Source organism: Notolabrus celidotus, chromosome 6 (genome assembly GCF_009762535.1).
Source record: "Notolabrus celidotus isolate fNotCel1 chromosome 6, fNotCel1.pri, whole genome shotgun sequence".
Classification (NCBI taxonomy): Eukaryota; Metazoa; Chordata; class Actinopteri; order Labriformes; family Labridae; genus Notolabrus; species Notolabrus celidotus.
In genome coordinates, this window is record NC_048277.1 from 19,787,666 (window position 1) to 19,805,987 (window position 18,322).

The 18,322-nt window shown below is 41.3% G+C and overlaps 2 protein-coding genes across 4 annotated transcripts in view; one reads left to right on the forward strand and one right to left on the reverse strand.

Annotated features, from left to right (window-relative positions):
- wash1 (WAS protein family homolog 1) overlaps nucleotides 1-9,109 on the reverse strand; it is a 9,720-nt gene extending 611 nt beyond the window's left edge. The window contains exons 1-9 of one of the 2 annotated variants that reach the window (XM_034686062.1): nucleotides 8,970-9,109; nucleotides 7,264-7,404; nucleotides 5,580-5,691; nucleotides 5,315-5,461; nucleotides 1,575-1,711; nucleotides 1,334-1,469; nucleotides 925-1,120; nucleotides 649-825; nucleotides 391-549 (exon numbers count right to left, since the gene is read on the reverse strand). In XM_034686062.1, coding sequence (XP_034541953.1) covers nucleotides 391-549; nucleotides 649-825; nucleotides 925-1,120; nucleotides 1,334-1,469; nucleotides 1,575-1,711; nucleotides 5,315-5,461; nucleotides 5,580-5,691; nucleotides 7,264-7,404; nucleotides 8,970-8,977 — 1,213 coding nt within the window. In that variant the 5' untranslated portion in view covers nucleotides 8,978-9,109. The remainder of the gene's footprint in view (nucleotides 1-390; nucleotides 550-648; nucleotides 826-924; nucleotides 1,121-1,333; nucleotides 1,470-1,574; nucleotides 1,712-5,314; nucleotides 5,462-5,579; nucleotides 5,692-7,263; nucleotides 7,405-8,969) is intronic. The other variant, XM_034686061.1, reaches the window with a different exon arrangement.
- Nucleotides 9,110-10,101: 992 nt separating this feature from the next.
- iqsec3b (IQ motif and Sec7 domain ArfGEF 3b) overlaps nucleotides 10,102-18,322 on the forward strand; it is a 36,560-nt gene continuing 28,339 nt past the window's right edge. For both annotated transcript variants that reach the window (XM_034684905.1, XM_034684906.1), the window contains exons 1-2: nucleotides 10,102-10,976; nucleotides 17,180-17,254. In XM_034684905.1, the coding sequence (XP_034540796.1) occupies nucleotides 10,438-10,976; nucleotides 17,180-17,254 (614 nt within the window). In that variant the 5' untranslated portion in view covers nucleotides 10,102-10,437. The remainder of the gene's footprint in view (nucleotides 10,977-17,179; nucleotides 17,255-18,322) is intronic.

Sequence of the window (18,322 nt, forward strand, 5' to 3'; positions counted from 1 at the left end):
ATGTTTTTTCAAATGTCTTATCTGAGCAGAGAGACTTAAGCCTTTCCCCCAGCACACTTTGTACAAAACAAAAGTTTACTTAGCTGAAATAGGAAGCTCTTTTTAAATAAAATTTTAGGGCATGACTTGGCTGGCAAACCACATACAAAACAAAGACTTTCTGTCTGATAAGTGTGATTATTTAAATACTACTGTAAGTTGGCATTAATAAAACAAGGGCCACACAGCACTGGACTGTGATGAATGACATAGCAACACTAAATTCAAACATGCAGAGTGATGCATTTTAGCTACTTGTGTAAATGCTAACTGGCAGTGCTCTGATTGCATGGCCCTCTTATTGTTCTTAAAGCTGAGCAGATCCCCTTCCACACTAAAACAACATGACACCTTGTTCTTGCTCCTTCTGTTTCTTCTTCTCCATCTTGCGCTCTGTAATGTTGCGTAACTTTGCCTTGCCGATGCCTCCAGCATTTCGGATGGACTCAAGGAGACTGGCCCTGCCGTCTGACGGCTGAACCACCTCGCTGGGAGCACCAGACACAAGACCTGCAGTGAAAGGAGGAGGAGTTCACCATTAGTCCTTCACAGTGAGGTTCACTCCATTAATTTGCAGCATGTTGGTACATTTTTCACATTGAAGCAAACCTGGCGCTGTAGAGGCATCTGCGGAGACGTTGACAGGAGGAGGAGGTGGAGGAGGAGGAGGAGGAGGAGGAGGTGGGGCTCCTGCCGGAGGGGCAGGAGCAAGGCCTGGCTCAGGTGGTGGAGGGGGAGGAGGGGGTGGTGGAGGAGGAGGCGGGACATTAGGTTGGATTTGAGGACCTGGAATCAAAATGATGAAAATTCATCATCATCCTTCTACAAACCAACGCAGGATCAACATGAGGCTGTGGAGACAGTGAAGAGTGTGCAAGGTTGTACCAGGTGCCATGCTCTCCTCAGAGAAGGAGGGCAGTTCAGGGATGTTTTGTGTGGGCCCTGACGGGGCGAAACCAGGCCCAAGGTCTGCGCTGTAGGACAGGTCGTCTGCAATGCCTGGCAAGTCGGGCAGATATGATGGAACATCTATTTCAGGCACCTGACCCAGGTCTGGTACATAGAAGTAAGACTCTGCCGTCTGTTTTAGAGAAAACATGATCCAGATTAGTCATTTCATTTCTCACTTCCTGTTCTACAGAGGTGGTAAAAGTACACATGCTCTTTACTTCAGCAGAAGGTAAAAGTTGTTGAAAAAGACTCATGTAAAGTTCAGATCCTTGAAAAGTACAGAACAGTGCAAATAAAGTTCAAATTAACAATGTGCTTTGGTTGCAAAGAATGGCTGATGTACCTGTCTCTCCAGTTGCTCTCTCTTTGTAATGGACAACGGTGCGTCAAACGGCTTGTCTTCTTTCTCTGTTTCTAGTGTAGTGTGTGTTTTTGTCACCGCTCCCGCCAGAGGATCAAGGAACACATACTTCTTATATCTTCAATAAAAAAGAAACAAATCCAAGGATGTAAGGAACAGATTTAAATCTTATCAGTGTTTGCAGAGAGCATCTGTGTCTGTTTGTGTGTTATCATTGACTCACAGGTTCTCTGTAGTATTAAAGAGCAACAGGGAGCTGACGGATGAGATGTTGCGTGGCAGACTGCCCAGCCCTTCCTCTGTCTCATCCTCTGACTTCTTCTTATTGCTCACACATACGGGGAAATACATCAACTTCTCCTGAAAGGAAGACATGCAGACTTATAGTGAAAATCTGTGAAATGTCAACTAAATCTTGAATGAATCAAATCACAAATGGCACCAAAGTGCTTCTGAACAGAGATGCAGCTGCGCACAACACTGCAACAACAAATGATGTGGTCTGTAAAGCTGCTTCTGGAGAGGTATTGAATAATGCATTTTAGCATCGGAGAAAATTGCCAGCATTTTTCATTTCTCCTCCTTCTCACAGACAAACACACACACACAAGCTAGACACTTGTGAGGACATGAAGCAGAAAAAATATGCCGGTTTTCTAAAAGTTTGCTCAGAGGGTAACAAAAATCTGTGATGCTACTTTAAAAAAAGCAGGTACCTGATTCAGGGAAACACACACTGATACCCACAAAGCCGCTTAGGGAAGAAAAAAAACAACACTAGCTCACTCTGTTTTTCTACAAGTCTCTGTGGTTTTCACCTCCTGTTGACCTCCTCCTACTCAAGAATCATCTTTGCAGTGAAAAACATGACGAGCATATTTAAAATTGTGTGACTCTGCTCTGCCTTTATCATATCTTTTAACCTGTAACATCAGCTGCCATGGTCTGATGGATCTACCAAACAAAGGTTCAAATTAAAAGCTCAAATGCCATGGTTACAACAGTTATTACATAATATGATGCACTATTTTAGTTACATATTGTATTTACAACAATTACAGAATATCATCTTTATATGCATGCTCATGTAACTAAACATGTTTTATATATAAGATAGTTGTGTAGATTTAAACCTGGCTCAGTGATAACTATCATGACCTGTAATCAAACGTACCTGGCTCTTAAAGGTACAGTGTGTAGAATATTCAGTGATATCTTGTAGTCAGATTCTAGATTGCCCTCTTTGCTCACCCCTCACATTGGTGAATCAATGGTCGCCTTCAAGGACAAGAAGTTGCTGTGATGCATAATAAGTATGATCCTCCATTCTACTACACACTGTACCTTTAAGGCAGAAGTTAAAATGATGTGCAAATGAAGGTAAATTTGGTTGAAAAGCACTGACAACGGCCATATGTTTAGCTGTTGATCCAGGTCTGAACTATAATGGCTCATTCTGATCTTGAGGTTATTCCAGTTCAAATAGAATCTGTACTTTTTTACGCAGGGAGGGATCCAGGAGACACCAGATGCTCCTCTACCATTAAAGCTCCTTTCAGACGTGAAGGGGAAACAGCTCAAGCTCATCTGGATATCTTGAGTTTTTCACCATGCTGGTAACTTTCAACCTAAGCAATTCAGGCTAGTCATATGAGTGATTTGATCGCTTTGGTCTTAACTCAGAGCTCGGGATCATAAGTAATTCTGTACATGATGTAGACTCAGAGTTTTGCATTCAGATTCTGGAAATCCCTTTGGAGAACACCATGATATTAGACAGCAGAAAAAACAAATCACAATGATCATTTTGTCGTTTTTTTTCACAGTTTGCAGTGTGGTTCTCATATTTAACTGATGATCCGAAGAACTGTCGAGGAACACAAAGCTTCATGATAAAACTGAGGATTTATATCACATCATCAATTCACTTTGTGAGCATCCGTCCCTCTGTGCCTTCTATTTCACATACGAGTTCAGCTGTCCTCTCTGAGCTGCGACTGTCTATATCAGGGGTTCCCAAAGTGCGGGTCAGGACCCCCTGGGGGGTCGCAAGACACAAATGGGGGGTCGTAAGATGTCTTGAAGAATGTTTTTTTTTTAAGTTATATAAAAATATTTATTATTATTATTTATCTATTTATTATTGTGTATTTACCTTGTGTTCTTATGTTTATCTTCCTTTTTGTTTGTACTGTTTATTATTATAAAAAAATACTGAAAAAAATGCAAAAAAAAATTTGAATGACAAAAGTTATCTAAAAATAGTACATTTAACCCATTATAGTAAAAAATATCCACAAAAATAGTAGCTAAACTTGAAATAAAACCTTGACAATAGAAAATGTAATGAGTTTTCTGCCTTTATTTGTTGCCAGGTGACTTCTAAGTTTAGGATTAGTGAACAGTTAATGATCAAAAGCATCAGTAGCAGTAGGTTAATTCATAACGGCACAGGAAACACAGCCACGTGCTCATATAGTTAAGCTAATTCTGCAGACCAGCTAAATCAAGCCACATTAAATCACTTTGAGGGACAGTGAGGGTCCTGAGTCTTTGGCACCTATATATTGGGGGTCGCGGGCTGCAAAGTTTGGGAACCCCTGGTCTACATGACTAGGCATATAGACAGGTGGTGCTTCTCATTAATATAAAGAAGAGATTGCAAAATATATCCACATTCTATGCAAGAGTTTTGAAAAATAGACCTTTAGGATGAATGGTGGTTCCACTCTTAACAGCTGCAGGAGTAATGGTCGGGTCAACATCAGTTCATCAGCCAAAATAAACAAGCTATTTTGTAAGACCACTGTGAGAGCTGTGTCACAATTTTCCGCAGTAAGATAAAAGTCATATATACAGAAATTAATAATGACCCCATTTAGCAGGGTCACCTGTATTACACCGTCAGGCTGGCATACACTTTTTCTCTTTAATATGAGTAACAGAGGATTAATTCTTTGGGCTCACTTATAGAACACTTTGTTAAACTGTAGCCCTGAACTAGTGCTGGGCAATATTGAAAATGATGTTATCACGATAAAATATTTAATATCAGTCGATATCGATAATTATCACGATAAATATCAAATCACGTTTTCATTTAAATGTGAAGTCAGATTTTTGCTCCTGAGTGAAAGTTAAAGACGGTTTGTTAGTTTGTATCTTGATTTAGTTTTATGATCAGCTTCTTGAATCCATCATTTCTGACAGTGCTAACAGGAAGTTTTAGTTTGTAGATTCTTATTTTTCTCAGGTTGAGCTTATTTGCATAACTTGATTTAAATTTACAACAAAGATATATCAAATTGTGTACTGTGTATCAGTTTACAGAGTATTGTTTGGAGTTGTGCACTCCCCTTTAAGATTAGTAAAGGTTTATGGGCAGGGTGGTGTTGTTTCCCACAGTGCAGTGAATGCATCACGATTATTCAGTGTTCAGTTGTCGTGGTTGACATTAAACGTGTTCTCAGCAGAAGTGTCCGTGCTCTTCCTTTACCCACATCCTGAAAGTATATTTAATGAAGTGTATTAAGTTAACAGTTAAGGCAGAGTCGACACAGCGTCAGACTAATGACTCTGCTTTGAGGTTTCGTCAGTGTTCAGCTGTTTACATTCCGCTCTGAACGTCTTTAAGCCCCACCTACCTCTCACCCTGCGACATGATTGGCTGTTCCATTACGTCGTCTTCTTCAGTCTAATGTTGGGTGGCAACTAGCGTTTACAGCTCATTAGCGCCCCCTCCCTTTTCAGTGGTTGGGGGGTATAATTACAGGTTTATTTATATACATTTTTTATCGAACATTTCTTATATTTATATTGAGAAAAATTATATTGCGATAATTATCATTATCGAATTATCACCCAGCCCTACCCTCAACAGTCACATTTTCTACTGTTTTGCATTTAAAGTTGTTGCATGTCAGAAACACTGTTACAATTAGCAACTCAGCATATTTCCATTACCTGCAAGGCCTTCTCATCAAAGGGTCGGAGTTTATTCTGTATCCTAAGTCGAGGGCGAACTTGTGAGGAGGGGTCTGCAGCCTCAGTAAAAATAGACGAGTAATCCTGAAGTCGATCTGGGGCCGGGTATTTAGCGCTGGAGAAAACCTGTACACAAAGACAAAAGCGGTGAAATCTGTCAGAAAGGATGCCATTGTGATCTCGAGTGGGAATCAGAGATGCGATATGAAAAGCCTTCTTCCATCAAGTGAAGATGCTGTGTTACCTTGGTGGCCTTCTTGCTGCCTTTGATCTTGTCTACACGAGCCTGAGCTAGTTTGATCCGGTCAGTGACGCCCTGCAGCTGCCGGCGGTTCTTCTCTACACTGTCAGACACCCTGAAAGGAACACACACATACACGTCAACATGAATATGGACATATACCTGCATACATAGACACAACCAAAACCAGAGGAGACTGCACTGCACACACAGAGAAGAGTATGATTTCAGACACCTTATCCACTCTGCAGGGTGGTAAATTACGAGCACTCCAAGGCTTCTTATTGATCTTTTGACACCATTTGTCTAATTACGAGCACATCATCTTTCCAAAGTGCATATTGACTGAACAAAGTGTTGATAAATGTCACACTTTTCCTGTAGTTACAGGAGACACTTTCTTTACTTTCAGGGTATCAGATAGGACCATCTGCTCCAGAACATCTGCTATGGCATAAAATGGGGCTTGTATTATTAATTCCATACTTTTTTCCCCCAGGTATGTCATCTCTCCTTTACGTAAAAGAGATACTGTATTTGACAAAAATGTCAAGAAATACTTGTAACAGATGCTGTTTCGTCAGCAGCCGTTTTAATTGCTGTTCTGTGAGTAGAATGTTTTTGTTGACTGCCCCCATCTGGATAAGCCACTTTTCTATCACATCAAAATGTATTAGTCTTAGCAAACTCACCTATACATTGTAAAAAATGATTGATAGTTATAGAAGTAATAAAATTGCCATGATATTTTCTTCCGCTAAGGAGCTCTTGCAAGCCTGAACAGGAGGCAAGCGGCAACCTCAGGTCTCAAACTATGAAGCCCATGTGGAAGTGTTATAAACTGCCATTCATCAAGAATCTGCTTGAGGCTGGCTGCAGAAACACCGGAGACCACATAGACACCAATTCAAAAAAGACGATCTTTGCAGCATTAATAAACATGTTTACAGCCTCGTTCAAAAAACGGCTTGGCTCTACGTAGCTAATCTCTCTATCAGCACTGTACGGGGAGTGATTTTTTTTCTAACGCGACGGTTCAGAAGATATTAAGATTTCGAGTTTTTGCCCAAATGAGGACATGACTGACTTGACTCCCGGACGGGAACACATAGCTGTTGGCTAGGAGGCTCAAACTCCACCCCTTTACGTCACACTATGCCTGGTTGAGTTCCGCATTTCCATCGATTGGCTTCAAAACAGCGCTCAGGAACAGATGTAAGTGAGGTACAGAATGGAGGGATGTTTTACAATATTGCACTTTCATTGTACATTTCACAACACATTTATCCCTTATAATTTTTTATTAGATCAAAACTGTTACAATGACAAAATAAATTCAGCAATACTTAAGATAATGAGAATTAAGGCAAACACTACAAAAACAACCTGTCAGAAGTTCTTTTTACTTGTTCAATAATTTAGGTGTTGAACAGGTTATCAAAACGTTTTGTATTACAACTGCATGATGTAGTGCCATGGTAAGCATACCATTAACATGATGTATTTGGACTGTTATGATTGACACCCTCTACATTTACATTTCCTTTCTGTTATTTGCCTATATCTTGAATTTCCCCGTTGTGGGACGAGTAAAGGAATCTCTTATCTTATAAGATCATACCTGTGGTACACTCCATTACGGACATTGTTTTACAAAGCCTTGGAGTTTAGTTTTTGTTTGACTTGCCTTTTGAAAATATCTGTTGAGATGGTCTCCAAGTAGAATAAAGCATCTGCGATCTGATGGACAGCCTCCTCTCTCCTCAGGTCTGGCTGGATGAGCGGCACTGAGTACACCTGGCCCTCCAGGCAGTGCTTCTGCGTCATCCTGCAGATAATCGACACAGACTAGGGTTTACAATCATCATTACAAGGCAGTCGGTTACTTCTTCAAAACTCTGAAAATAAGCATAAACTGTATTCATTAATTTTGCACAAGTATGACATTTCTAGAGAAAAAGTGCTCTGTCTTTGATGATGGAAAATATCGTTATTGATGAAGCAAGATGTTTAATCCAACATTACAAAACAGCAATAACATCCTACATCTTCGTCTTCTTTATTTATTTAACCAGGTAAAAGACTCATTGAGATTTAAAACCTCTTTTTCAAGAGTGACTTGGACAAGACGGCAGCACAAAACAGGTTACAACACACAACAAGCACACAAAACAACACAAATAAAATACGGTCACAGTTTCACATGGTTACATGATTACACAGTGCAATCACAAGATCCAATTGAGCTTGTTTCTCTGTCTTTTATGTTTGACTTGAATTTCCCCAGGGTAAAAGGATGTGTCAGTTTCAAGTCCTTCTGCACATCATTCCATGTAAACAGGGCTGAAAATGTAAAAGCCTTTTTGCCCAGTTCAGTTCTGACTCTCAGGACCTGCAACTGTATGATGTCCTGAGAGCGCAGGCCATATCGGCTGAGGTTTCTACACATGTGTACACAAAAATATGTAGGGAGAAGTCCAAGAATAGATTTAGAAATAAAACTCAGCCAGTGAGAGAGTCCATCTACAAAGATGGACAGTGTGCGACAGCGTATAAGGAACAGTGATGTACATGATAGCTGCAACCAGTAATAGAACGCAAAGCACAGTGATACACAGTATCTAATTTCTTTAAACACTGATCAGGAGCATTCATAAAAAGCAGGTCTCCATAGTCCAACAAGGGTAAAAAAAAAAGTTGTGGTGATCAAATGTTTTCTGACTTCCAATGAAAGGCATGATTTATTTCTAAAAAAGAAGCCCAATTTCAGCTTCAACTTCGAAACAAGTTTATCAATGTGCAGTTTAAAGGACAGGTTCTCAACAAGCAGAATGCTCAAGTCTTTATAAGACGTGACCATTTCAATTTCAACCCCATGAGCAGTAGACAACCTGGGAAGGTGAGGTGGAAGCTGTTTGCCATTTGAAAATAGCATGGTCTTTGATGTATCTGCATTCAGCACTAACTTGAGCTGAGTCAAGCGGGACTGAACATTATCAAAGGATGACTGCAAGAACTCAAGGGATTTTTAAACTGAAGAATTCTTACTTCCTGACCATATCACACTTCAAAAGACCCCTGTCATCTGACTCTCACATGACAGTGCATGGAAATACTAATAAAATCACCACCTCTGAGTAGAAAGAATGCTGAGTGTATTGATGTCTTTGTTTCAATGTGTAAACTGTTTGAGTTTATCTATGTAGCTGTGTGTGGCTTCATCAAGTGTTGATAATATCGCAGCTACAATGATTCCCTTTAATAGCAGAGCTATCAATAGAAATACACTGAACCATATAGCAGAAGGATCGTCCTGAAGCTTAAACCAAACAACACTAACGTAATAATATGTTATTATGTGATACAATAGTCGCCTTAAAATAATCACCTTACCTGACCATGGGTGTTGTTCACTCGTTAGCTGTCACAGGGTAAATAAAATAAGAGGGCGCTCCGTTGACGTTGCTAGCATCCGAGCTACTGTGATTAGCAAAATAACAGTCCACTGTACTTCCGCATCCGTATGTCACGTGACCACGCTGAAGTTAAAGGTTGCCTTCAGTGCCTCTCGGAAATATTTGTTTCCCGCTTTTTTTAACGATATAAATAAACTGAGATTGATCGAAGTTACCAAGGAGGATCAATAAGAATCATAACGCTGACTTTTAAAAAAAAAGTTATTTTCTTCTCTGAGACTATTGCTGGTGGTACGGTGTTACTTTCTTAGCAAAGGAAAATTGTCATGGCCGGACTTTTTTTATTTAAATATGGTTTTGAACAGATAACTACGGAAGAGGATTAGGGCCACTGAATAAATAAATAAATTAATGTCCAATATATATTTTTTTAATTATTATTGTTCTAAGAAAAAAGTCAAAATTCTGATGTCAAAGTCAAAATTCTGAGATTAAAGTTAATATTCTGAGATTAAAGTCAAAATTCAGACTTTTTCTCAGAAAAATAATAGTAATAATAATAAAATATATTGGACCTTCATTTTTTCATTCAGTGGATTAAAGTCTTCCCTAAAATAACAGATACATTATTGAAGGCAAAAGGTGGGTGACAATATTATGAAAACACACTTCATTTAAGGAAAACAACAACAAAAACACACGGACAACATTCCTCAATAACATAGGGTCATTGTTATTAGGGTTGAATTTCGCTTTTAACGCATAATTTAAATGCAACTCATAATAGGAGTGCGCTATAATACTTTATATAACATCTCACACAAATTGCCAATTTTTTCACAATTGTTAATCATGCTATATTTTATTCAGATGACAAATAAATCACCCTATACCCAATAGACGAAATGTCTACAATTTTCCCGAGGTCGATAAAAGGTGTGCAAGAAATTAGAAAGTCAAAGAAATAAATAACAATATTCATGTTTTGCAAATTGTAGGCCTATGTGAAGTAAAAATGGCATAAGTGAGTGGCTTAGCTGTTGAATCTTTTTTTTCTGCCCATAGGGTGCGTGCTTGCTCTGTAGTCCTCTCGTGCATGTGCGTAATGACGCATACATCCTCAAGCGGCTATCCTCCCCTCCTCCCTCCTGTCACATCTGGATCTGGCTTCTCTCATCAGCACCACTCAGCGCAGTGGAAGAGAGACAGGGAGGGAGAGAGAGAGAGAGAGAGAGAGGGAGGGAAACGACCGGAGAGGCGGATGCTAGCTTGGTCTGTGCAGCCTTATCCACAACCTGGCAGAATCAAGAAGAGGAGGGCGGAAGGACATCTCACCTTCTCATCCGCATACACGGATATTTGGCATACCCTCCTTCCTCCATCCATCCCTCAGCCCAGCTTCTTTTTTTTCTTCTCCCTCTCTCTTCCCTTCTCTACTCTTGAGTATGATGAGCTCCAGCCTGCTGGAAAACCCGGTGCAGGCGATTTTGTACCTGCGGGAGCTCACCACCATTGTCCAGAACCAGCAGAGTCTTATCCAGACACAGCGCTCCCGGATAGAGGAGCTAGACCGGCGGGTGGACGAGCTCATCGGCGAGAACAGGCACCTGCGGGACGTCAGGATACAGCAGCAGCATCCTTACCATCACCTCCATCACCATCACCACCACCCAGACCCCAGCTGTCTTCCTCATCATCAACCTCCTCCTCAGGACCCCCAGCTGAAGACTAGTGCCGGGTCTCCATCGGACCATGCAGCTGCACCAGGTCCAGCACAGGTCGAGGTGGCTCCGAGTGTCCTGCCATCGCCTCCTCAACCTATGGACCCGGGAGATATGCAGCTTGTCCCGGCCGACCCGTCCGCTGTTTCCCCAGATGAAAGTGACCCAGAAAACGGACGAAGTTCTCCCAGCTGCCGTTCTTTGGTTCCGTTGACCCCTACAACAACCCTCTGTCGATCTTTGGCCCTCGCTAGGAAATCAGAGTGAGTAGAGGTTATGGTTGTTTGCAGATGTGTGTTTGTGTGTGAGTGTGTTCTGAGGTTTTACGATATACATTTCAAAATCTCATGATTCTCGGTTTTCTGCAGTATAGAATCGTTGCATAAATACATTTCCTACATTGGTTACATTGCATGCTTTAAAGCCTTAACGGCATTAGTGCAGCATCAGTCTGAAACAGTAGACTATAATTAGGAACGTGCACGCGCGTGTGTGCGTGCCCTGCAGATTGAGAGGCGTTTAATTAGTGAAGAAGGCGCATGCAAATTTCCAATTTACTGCTGTTTGTGTGTGTGTGTGCGTGTGTGTGTATGTGTGTGCGTGTGGGAGGGTGTGTGTGCGTGTGTTCTTGCGTGTGCATGTGTTTGTGTGTGTTTCGGCTAAGGACTGTGCCAGAAGAGGAAGAGGTGGATTATTTAAATGAGAAACTGGATCACGATCACTGGATCATTACATAACAAACAGCTGTAGGTCTGTACGCGCTTTGTGTGTTTGTGTGCGCGCGTGTGTGTGAGTGTGTGCGCGTGTGTGTGTATGTATGTGTGTGATAAAAGCGTATGCTCAGTACAGCAGTGGTAATGTCAGCTCGAGACAGGAGCAGCTTCACGTGCGATGATGAGACACCGCCAGTCGCTGTCCGCGCGCTGCCACTGGTTTCCTTTTATCACTGCACGGGATCTGGGCACTCTCACGGGACCTCTGGGCCTCTGATGGTGAAGAGACAAACGCACACTTACGCACACACTTCTAGACACACTTCTCCATCCCCTCACTTGGCACTTGAGCCTCAGTTTACATCAGGACATCACCTACAACATATGTAAAAAAACATAACAAAACAACAACCTTACTCTCCTCTTCTTTCCTTCTGTCTTTGCTTGTGTGTATGTGTCTGCTGTGATCATTAGATGTACCTCAGCACGAGTCCTGATTGGTCTCTCTGGGACCCCTCCCCCAGTGAGAGGAGTAACAGAGCAAAGGAGGAATAGAGAGGAGCAAAGGAGTGAAGGCAGGGGTGCATATATATTTTAAATATGGAGTTGTTGATATCAATGGTGCCACACCTTGCACCTTCTTCTCTTGAGATGTGTGCGTTTGTATCTGTATGTGTTTTTGTTTTCAGGAGTTCAGTGCCTGTTACTTGCATGGAACCTGGGTCACTGGTTTATTATAATTTGATCAGTGTAACACTGCATGCACATAAATTGAATGAATTTTACCGGTGGTGAGAAAGAAATTACCTTACATTAAATATTGTTATAAAAAGGCTGGGGGCAGAAAACAGCAGAGTCACCCACTAGTTGCTCAGGTAGAAAAAAAGAGCAGGCCTGTGCAGTTTATTACACAGCCTTGCTGTTCCTGCAGCAGTTTACGTGCGTCCTTGAATGCAACCTTACATTCCAAAGTGCTCATTGATTGAAGGCCATTCTGGATAAGAGCAGAAGCTTAACACCTCATTTCTAGTTTTGCTGCTTGCAGTCCAGGCAGGTGAGGAATCAGGGGGGTCAGGCTCAAACTTACATTTCGAGAGGATTTACCTTGCTGTAATTACCTGCTGCATCCCCTCTGCAGCTGATTTTCCCACTGTCTATGACTTTTCTGCTTAAAAGCTAAATGTATGTTTGGGCTGTTTGGGGCCAAAAGGTGCATGTGTTAGAATCCTTACTTCTATCTGAATGTTTATACAGAGCACAGTTTTCTTGCCCTACTGATAAATGACATGTTAGAGAGTATTAGTGTGCTTTGTGTTGTTTGTAGTGCATGCTGATGCACGTGGATATGCCTATGAGGGGAGGAAGGGGGGTTGGACAGGATTCTCTCTCCTCCGCTTATTCACTGTCTCTCCCTCTCTCTCCAGCTGAGGCTCCTATCTGCCCCACTTAGCCCATGGAGCGAACAGTAATCAGCCATTCTCAGGAGAGAGGAGAGAAAGGCAGAGAGATAGAAAAGGAGAAGAAAAAAAAAGAAAAAAAGAGAGATGCATGCTCAGTCGTTGTCTTTGATGGATCCCTTGGAGGTGTCTAAGAGGAAGGAGCTTGAGGCTGACATCGGAGTGGACCAGTGTAAGAGAGGGGATGGAGTCAGAGAGAGAGAGGGAGAGAAAAACCCGAGGAAGTGGTGAGGATAGAGTAGGAGATGGGAGAGAGAGAGACAGGTACAGACCCAAACAGGGGGAGAGAAAAAGGGTGCATTTAGGGTAGCTGTCTCCTCAGTTTATCTGTGCTCCTGGCAAAAAAAAGAAGATAGATTGGACAACAGAGGGACAGGCTGTGGCATGCTGCGTTGCAGTGGAAGGTGCACACAATGTACTGGCAACGTTTTGAATCCAAATGGAGCTGCTCTTGTTGCATGTCAAACCTCCTCTTTCCTTACACTCTTTGCTGGTTACTGGCTGATAAAAAAACATTGTGTTTAAAGTACTCTTACAAAACAGGACAGAGGGGAGGGAGAGAGAGAGAGAGAGAGGAGAGAGAGAGAGAGAGAGAGAGAGAGAGAGAGAGAGAGAGAGAGAGAGAGAGAGAGAGTGAGAGAGAGAGAGAGAGAGAGAGAGAGAGAGAGAGAGAGAGAGAGAGAGCATGTGCCAACAGAAGGAGTCATGTACTGTTAAAATATTCACCTGTTCTCTTTGTAAGCGTCATTGAGGGCGGATGGCCGCTATGTGTGTGTCTTGTTCAGACAGATGGATGGACCTGCTGACTGTGTATTTGTGTGTGTTTGACTATGAGTGTATGTGTGTGTGTGTGTGTGTGGGAGCCCAGCCTGACATTCACCTCAGGGCTGAGCTGTTTTGTGTGAACCTGACGACATAATTTAGCCTTTATACTGATACAAATGGCTTTGCAGGCCTAAAATATGTTATTGCCTTATCTCTTTTAACCCCAATTTGAACTCTAGTTTTGTTTGTTCAATAAGGGATGTTTCATTGAGCAAAACTTTTACATTTCTAATGCCCACTAATCTTCTAGATTTTTTCTCACTTCCTTTTCACTCTTCCTTAGGTCGAGGTTGAACATTTCCTCGTATATTAATGGTCTTATTTTCAGGCACCGGTTCAACATTGCTGAAAAAATTTTCATTTTCTTTCTCACGAAGAATTAAACGAGTAGAGAGATCCCACTCTCACATCTGTCTGTTTAGTAAGTAGCTGCAGCAGACATGAAAGTTATTTAGCATTAAGACTGGAAAAGGGGGGTAGAAGCTAGCCTGAATCTGTCTAAAATCATCTTACCAGCCCAGTAATTTACAAGTTAAAACCTGTCTTTTTTTTCTTTTTCTCACTGGAAGTGCTGTTAAGTTGTGTGTTTAAGTTTTTCTTGGCCTGCTGAAGTAGAAAGGAGTCTCTGCTGGTCATCAGACAAGTAGAGTGGGACAAAATCACTCCATAGTAACGCACCTTGTTGTTTCAAACCTTATAATTCTAGTCTTTATGTAAAGCAAATACCTCTCACTGCTGAAAGTAGCCTTACATTAACAAAAGCCAGATATTAACCATTCATAGACCTCCTGTGATTGGTCCAGTCCTATAATTTACCAATCAATGAATCAGCAAGTAGGCATATTTCTCCAAAGGTCAAACATTTCCTTTAAAACATTGAATCAATTATTGATGTAGGTAATACAGTTTGACATTTTAGACTAATTTAAAAGGGTATCACTACCTCTAGATTTAGTTTGAGTATGTTATTGTTTTACAGAGTGACCTTAATAGCTCCTTGACACAAACATTGTGCCTTGTAACTGCTGGCAGTGCTTATGAAATCAAACTTTGTCTTCTGGATGATTATGTTGTCACTTAAATTGACCTTGTGACTCTTGACACCTTAAATATAGAAGACAAATATCTGTGCTTATAAATGGGTGTTCTAATGGACTGAAATTTAAAAAGAGGAGATGAGATGATGAGAAAAGGATCATTTACTGCAAATAATGGGATTTTGCATATTCATGGATTTCCACTGACACTAAAGTGTTTAAATACAGAAATAAACCAATCTCACACAGGATGATCCTTGGCTGCTTAGACTACGAAACAAAAGGGTTTGATTAGGACTCTTACAGTGAAAAAAAGAAGGAGAATTATAATAAGTTGCAACTCATGGGAGGCTCTCAGCAGACATGTATCCATTATATTATTTACTCTGTTTCCCTGTGATAATTAGTTACTTTGAGTTGCCTTCTAGAGATGTCAACTAAAAGTCAGATGATCAAATCTCATATCCCCAGAGTTGCAAAAGCACAAAACAAACTTAGGCCTTACTTACTGCGTTAGTTTGGGCAATGGCAGTAGGGCATGTCATGGCAGAAAATGATCTCTTCAACATAAGAAAGCAGGCTTTGCCATCTCAAGATTTTTTTTTTTTTATTCAACCTTTATTCTTTCAGGAATAGTCCCATTGAGATACAAAATCTCTTTTACAAGGGAGTCCTGGCCAAGACAGCAGCATTAAATGTTTCACAAATAAAACAGGACCAAACATAGTGACAAGTAACTATTACATCTATTTTTAAATTAGCAGTGTTAAGCTCTAAAACATGTGCACAAGCTGATCAGATGATCCTTTATCCTAGTTTTAAAATCCTCCAATCGAACTAAACAATCCAGTTTCAGGTGACCCTGAAGCTCAAACCAAGAGATAAGTTTATCAGTTTCAGTGGAAAGACCAGTGATGTTATCGAGAAAAAAGAAGTCAAGATGTCAAGAAAACGTCTGAAAAGAATTTTCTATCACAAGAAAACAGAATATATAAAACACACGGATGCATGATGTCCAGATAAAATGAATACTCAATACATAAATGATGCAACTGATTGAGGATGGTTTCTAAAATTGACGTTCCTATTGGGAAAGTGTTTGAAAAAGGGCACTATTAAGACAAATAGTGTCCTTGAAGAAATATATGTATATTAATTATTAGTAGATGATCCACAGACCTTTGAAACATGTGGCAGCTGTTAAAATAAGCCAACTGCTGTTTTACTGAGAGAAAAATGTACGTAGTGCAATGAAATCAGGATCGTAAATGCAGCATGGATACTGTGCTCCAGTATGTACTGTCAGTTTGCTTGTGCGTGTGTGTGTGTGTCTGTGCGTGCATGTGCGTGTGTGCGAGTGTGTGTGTGTGTGTGTGTGTGTGTGTGTGTGTGTGTGTGTGTGTGTGTGTGTGTGTGTGTGTGTGTGTGTGTGAGGGTAGGTGTTATTACAGAATGAGAAGTAATATTCATAGAAACCGACAGTAAGAAGTGTGGATTAGAGATGCTTTAAAAAAAAAATCATTGTCGTTTAAAGTCTGTGGAAGTTGCTGTGAAAAGGTAGCTTTTTATAGCTCGGACTGTCATGCCGAGTCTTGCACTGACTCTGACTGCCTGTCACAGTGGCTCTTTGTCACGAGCAATATGCTGAGCCCGAGTCGGTAGACTAAGTGTAGCGTAGCCAAGAAATTTACTGTCAACTGAATGCTCCCGGCTCATTGTTGAAGGACCTGAGGTGACCCACACCCACGTCTCTTCAAAAAGGGGAAAATGTAAGGACATTTTTTAACGCTCAGGCTCATTCTCATGTCTGTGATGGTTGTAGGGCTACTGCGCCCAGAAGGTCAAAGGTTCAACCTATGTAACAGCTTAAACAAGATGCAGCTTTGTTTATTTTTCCTCTTTACTTTCCACCCTAAATTGTTCAGAATAAGAACCACCAGCAAACTGCCTAAAATATGAATGTAAATGTAAAATGTATGAGTGAGAAACAAGCATGGAGAACTTAAGAGGAGAAAGAGCAGGAAACAGTGCTAGAGTTACCATCTGTCCAGATTGGTTTTGGGAATTCCTCTAAATCATCACAAATCTGATGTATCTGAAGGGAGCAGGCACAAACATACGGACACACAAACATCTAAATGCTCACACTTACTCTGTCTAAGTGTTCTCAGCATTGAGTTGACCTACATAGGGTATTTACCCCGGGATCAGTGCCAAATTGTAAACAGAAGCCTTAGAAATAATCTAGAAGGGTCTAATGAGGGGCTCTTCAGGATCTATTGGGATGCTGGACTAAGAATAACATTTTGAGTAATATGGAAACAGGGAAAACACAACCAGCAGCTGCCAACTGAATGGTGCTGTCCTTACAATTCTGCCCCCTCACCCCCCTTTTTGCTCACTTGTCCTCTTCTCGTTCTCTGCCCTTTTACAGGAGTGAGACAATTCTGCATCAGTTCTGCTGCCCCGCCCCTGAACATCCAGAGGTGGACACCACTGGCTCGTCTGGGTAAGATAGAGACACACTTATATCAACGTTTTCACCAGCTGGTTTTGGCTCCTGCTGCCCCTAAATGATACACTTGTTAGCATTTAGAGTGCAGCACTCTTGCAAGGCTTCAGTGAGACTGGCAGAGCATTGGCAGTGACAAGAACTCTTGCAGCTAAATCGATTGTGATTGCCACACTGGGAGGGTACATTTGTCAGGTAACTGTAAGAATGGCTCATGTGAAATCAGCGTAGCCTAAGTTGCCTGGCTGACAGTGGCACAGCAAGAGGGAGAAAAATCAGGAGGATTCGAGGGGCCCATAACAGACAGGAGCTCTAAAATATCAGAGCATTAGTTAATTTTTATTCAATATTAAATTATTATCCTCTGTTTACAATAAATGGGTGGAAATAAATGTGTCCTGCCTCGAAACCTGGCACAAGCACTTTTGTCTGGTAGTTAGTGATGGGTACCTGTGCAGGCTTTAGCATAGTGTCCCAACTTTGAAAGGAAAGTAAGGATTCAAGGAAATAGAGGAGTGATGGGAAAAACAGGAGAGGGCAACCGAATAGACAGTATGACATCTAGTTTTCCTTCGGGTAAAGTCGGCTCTGGTCCCTTTAAGTTGCTTACTTAATGTATTTTAGCCAAGCGGCAACCTCCGGTCAAAAATATGAGTCCAATGCGGAAGTGTTAAAAACTGCAGTTCATCGAAGATCCGCTTGAGGCTGGCTCTGGAAGTACTGGAAACCACATACACACCAATTCAAAAAAGACGATCTCTACAGCAGAAATAAACATGTTTACAGCCTGGTACAAAAGACGAGTGTAGTCTGGATAGCTCATTTCTCTATCGCCACACACTGTACGGGGATGAATTTTTTTCTAATGTGGTACTTTCAGAGATATTTAGATTACAAGTCTTCCAATGAGAGGCACAGCTGACTTGATTGACAGGCGGGAACACCGTAGCTGTTGGCTAGTAGGCCCAAAGCCCGCCTGTTTACGTCACACTCGCTCGACAGTAGCAATATGGCTGCCGCCGACGATTGGCCTCAAACAGCTCTTCAGAAACAGATGGGTGACGT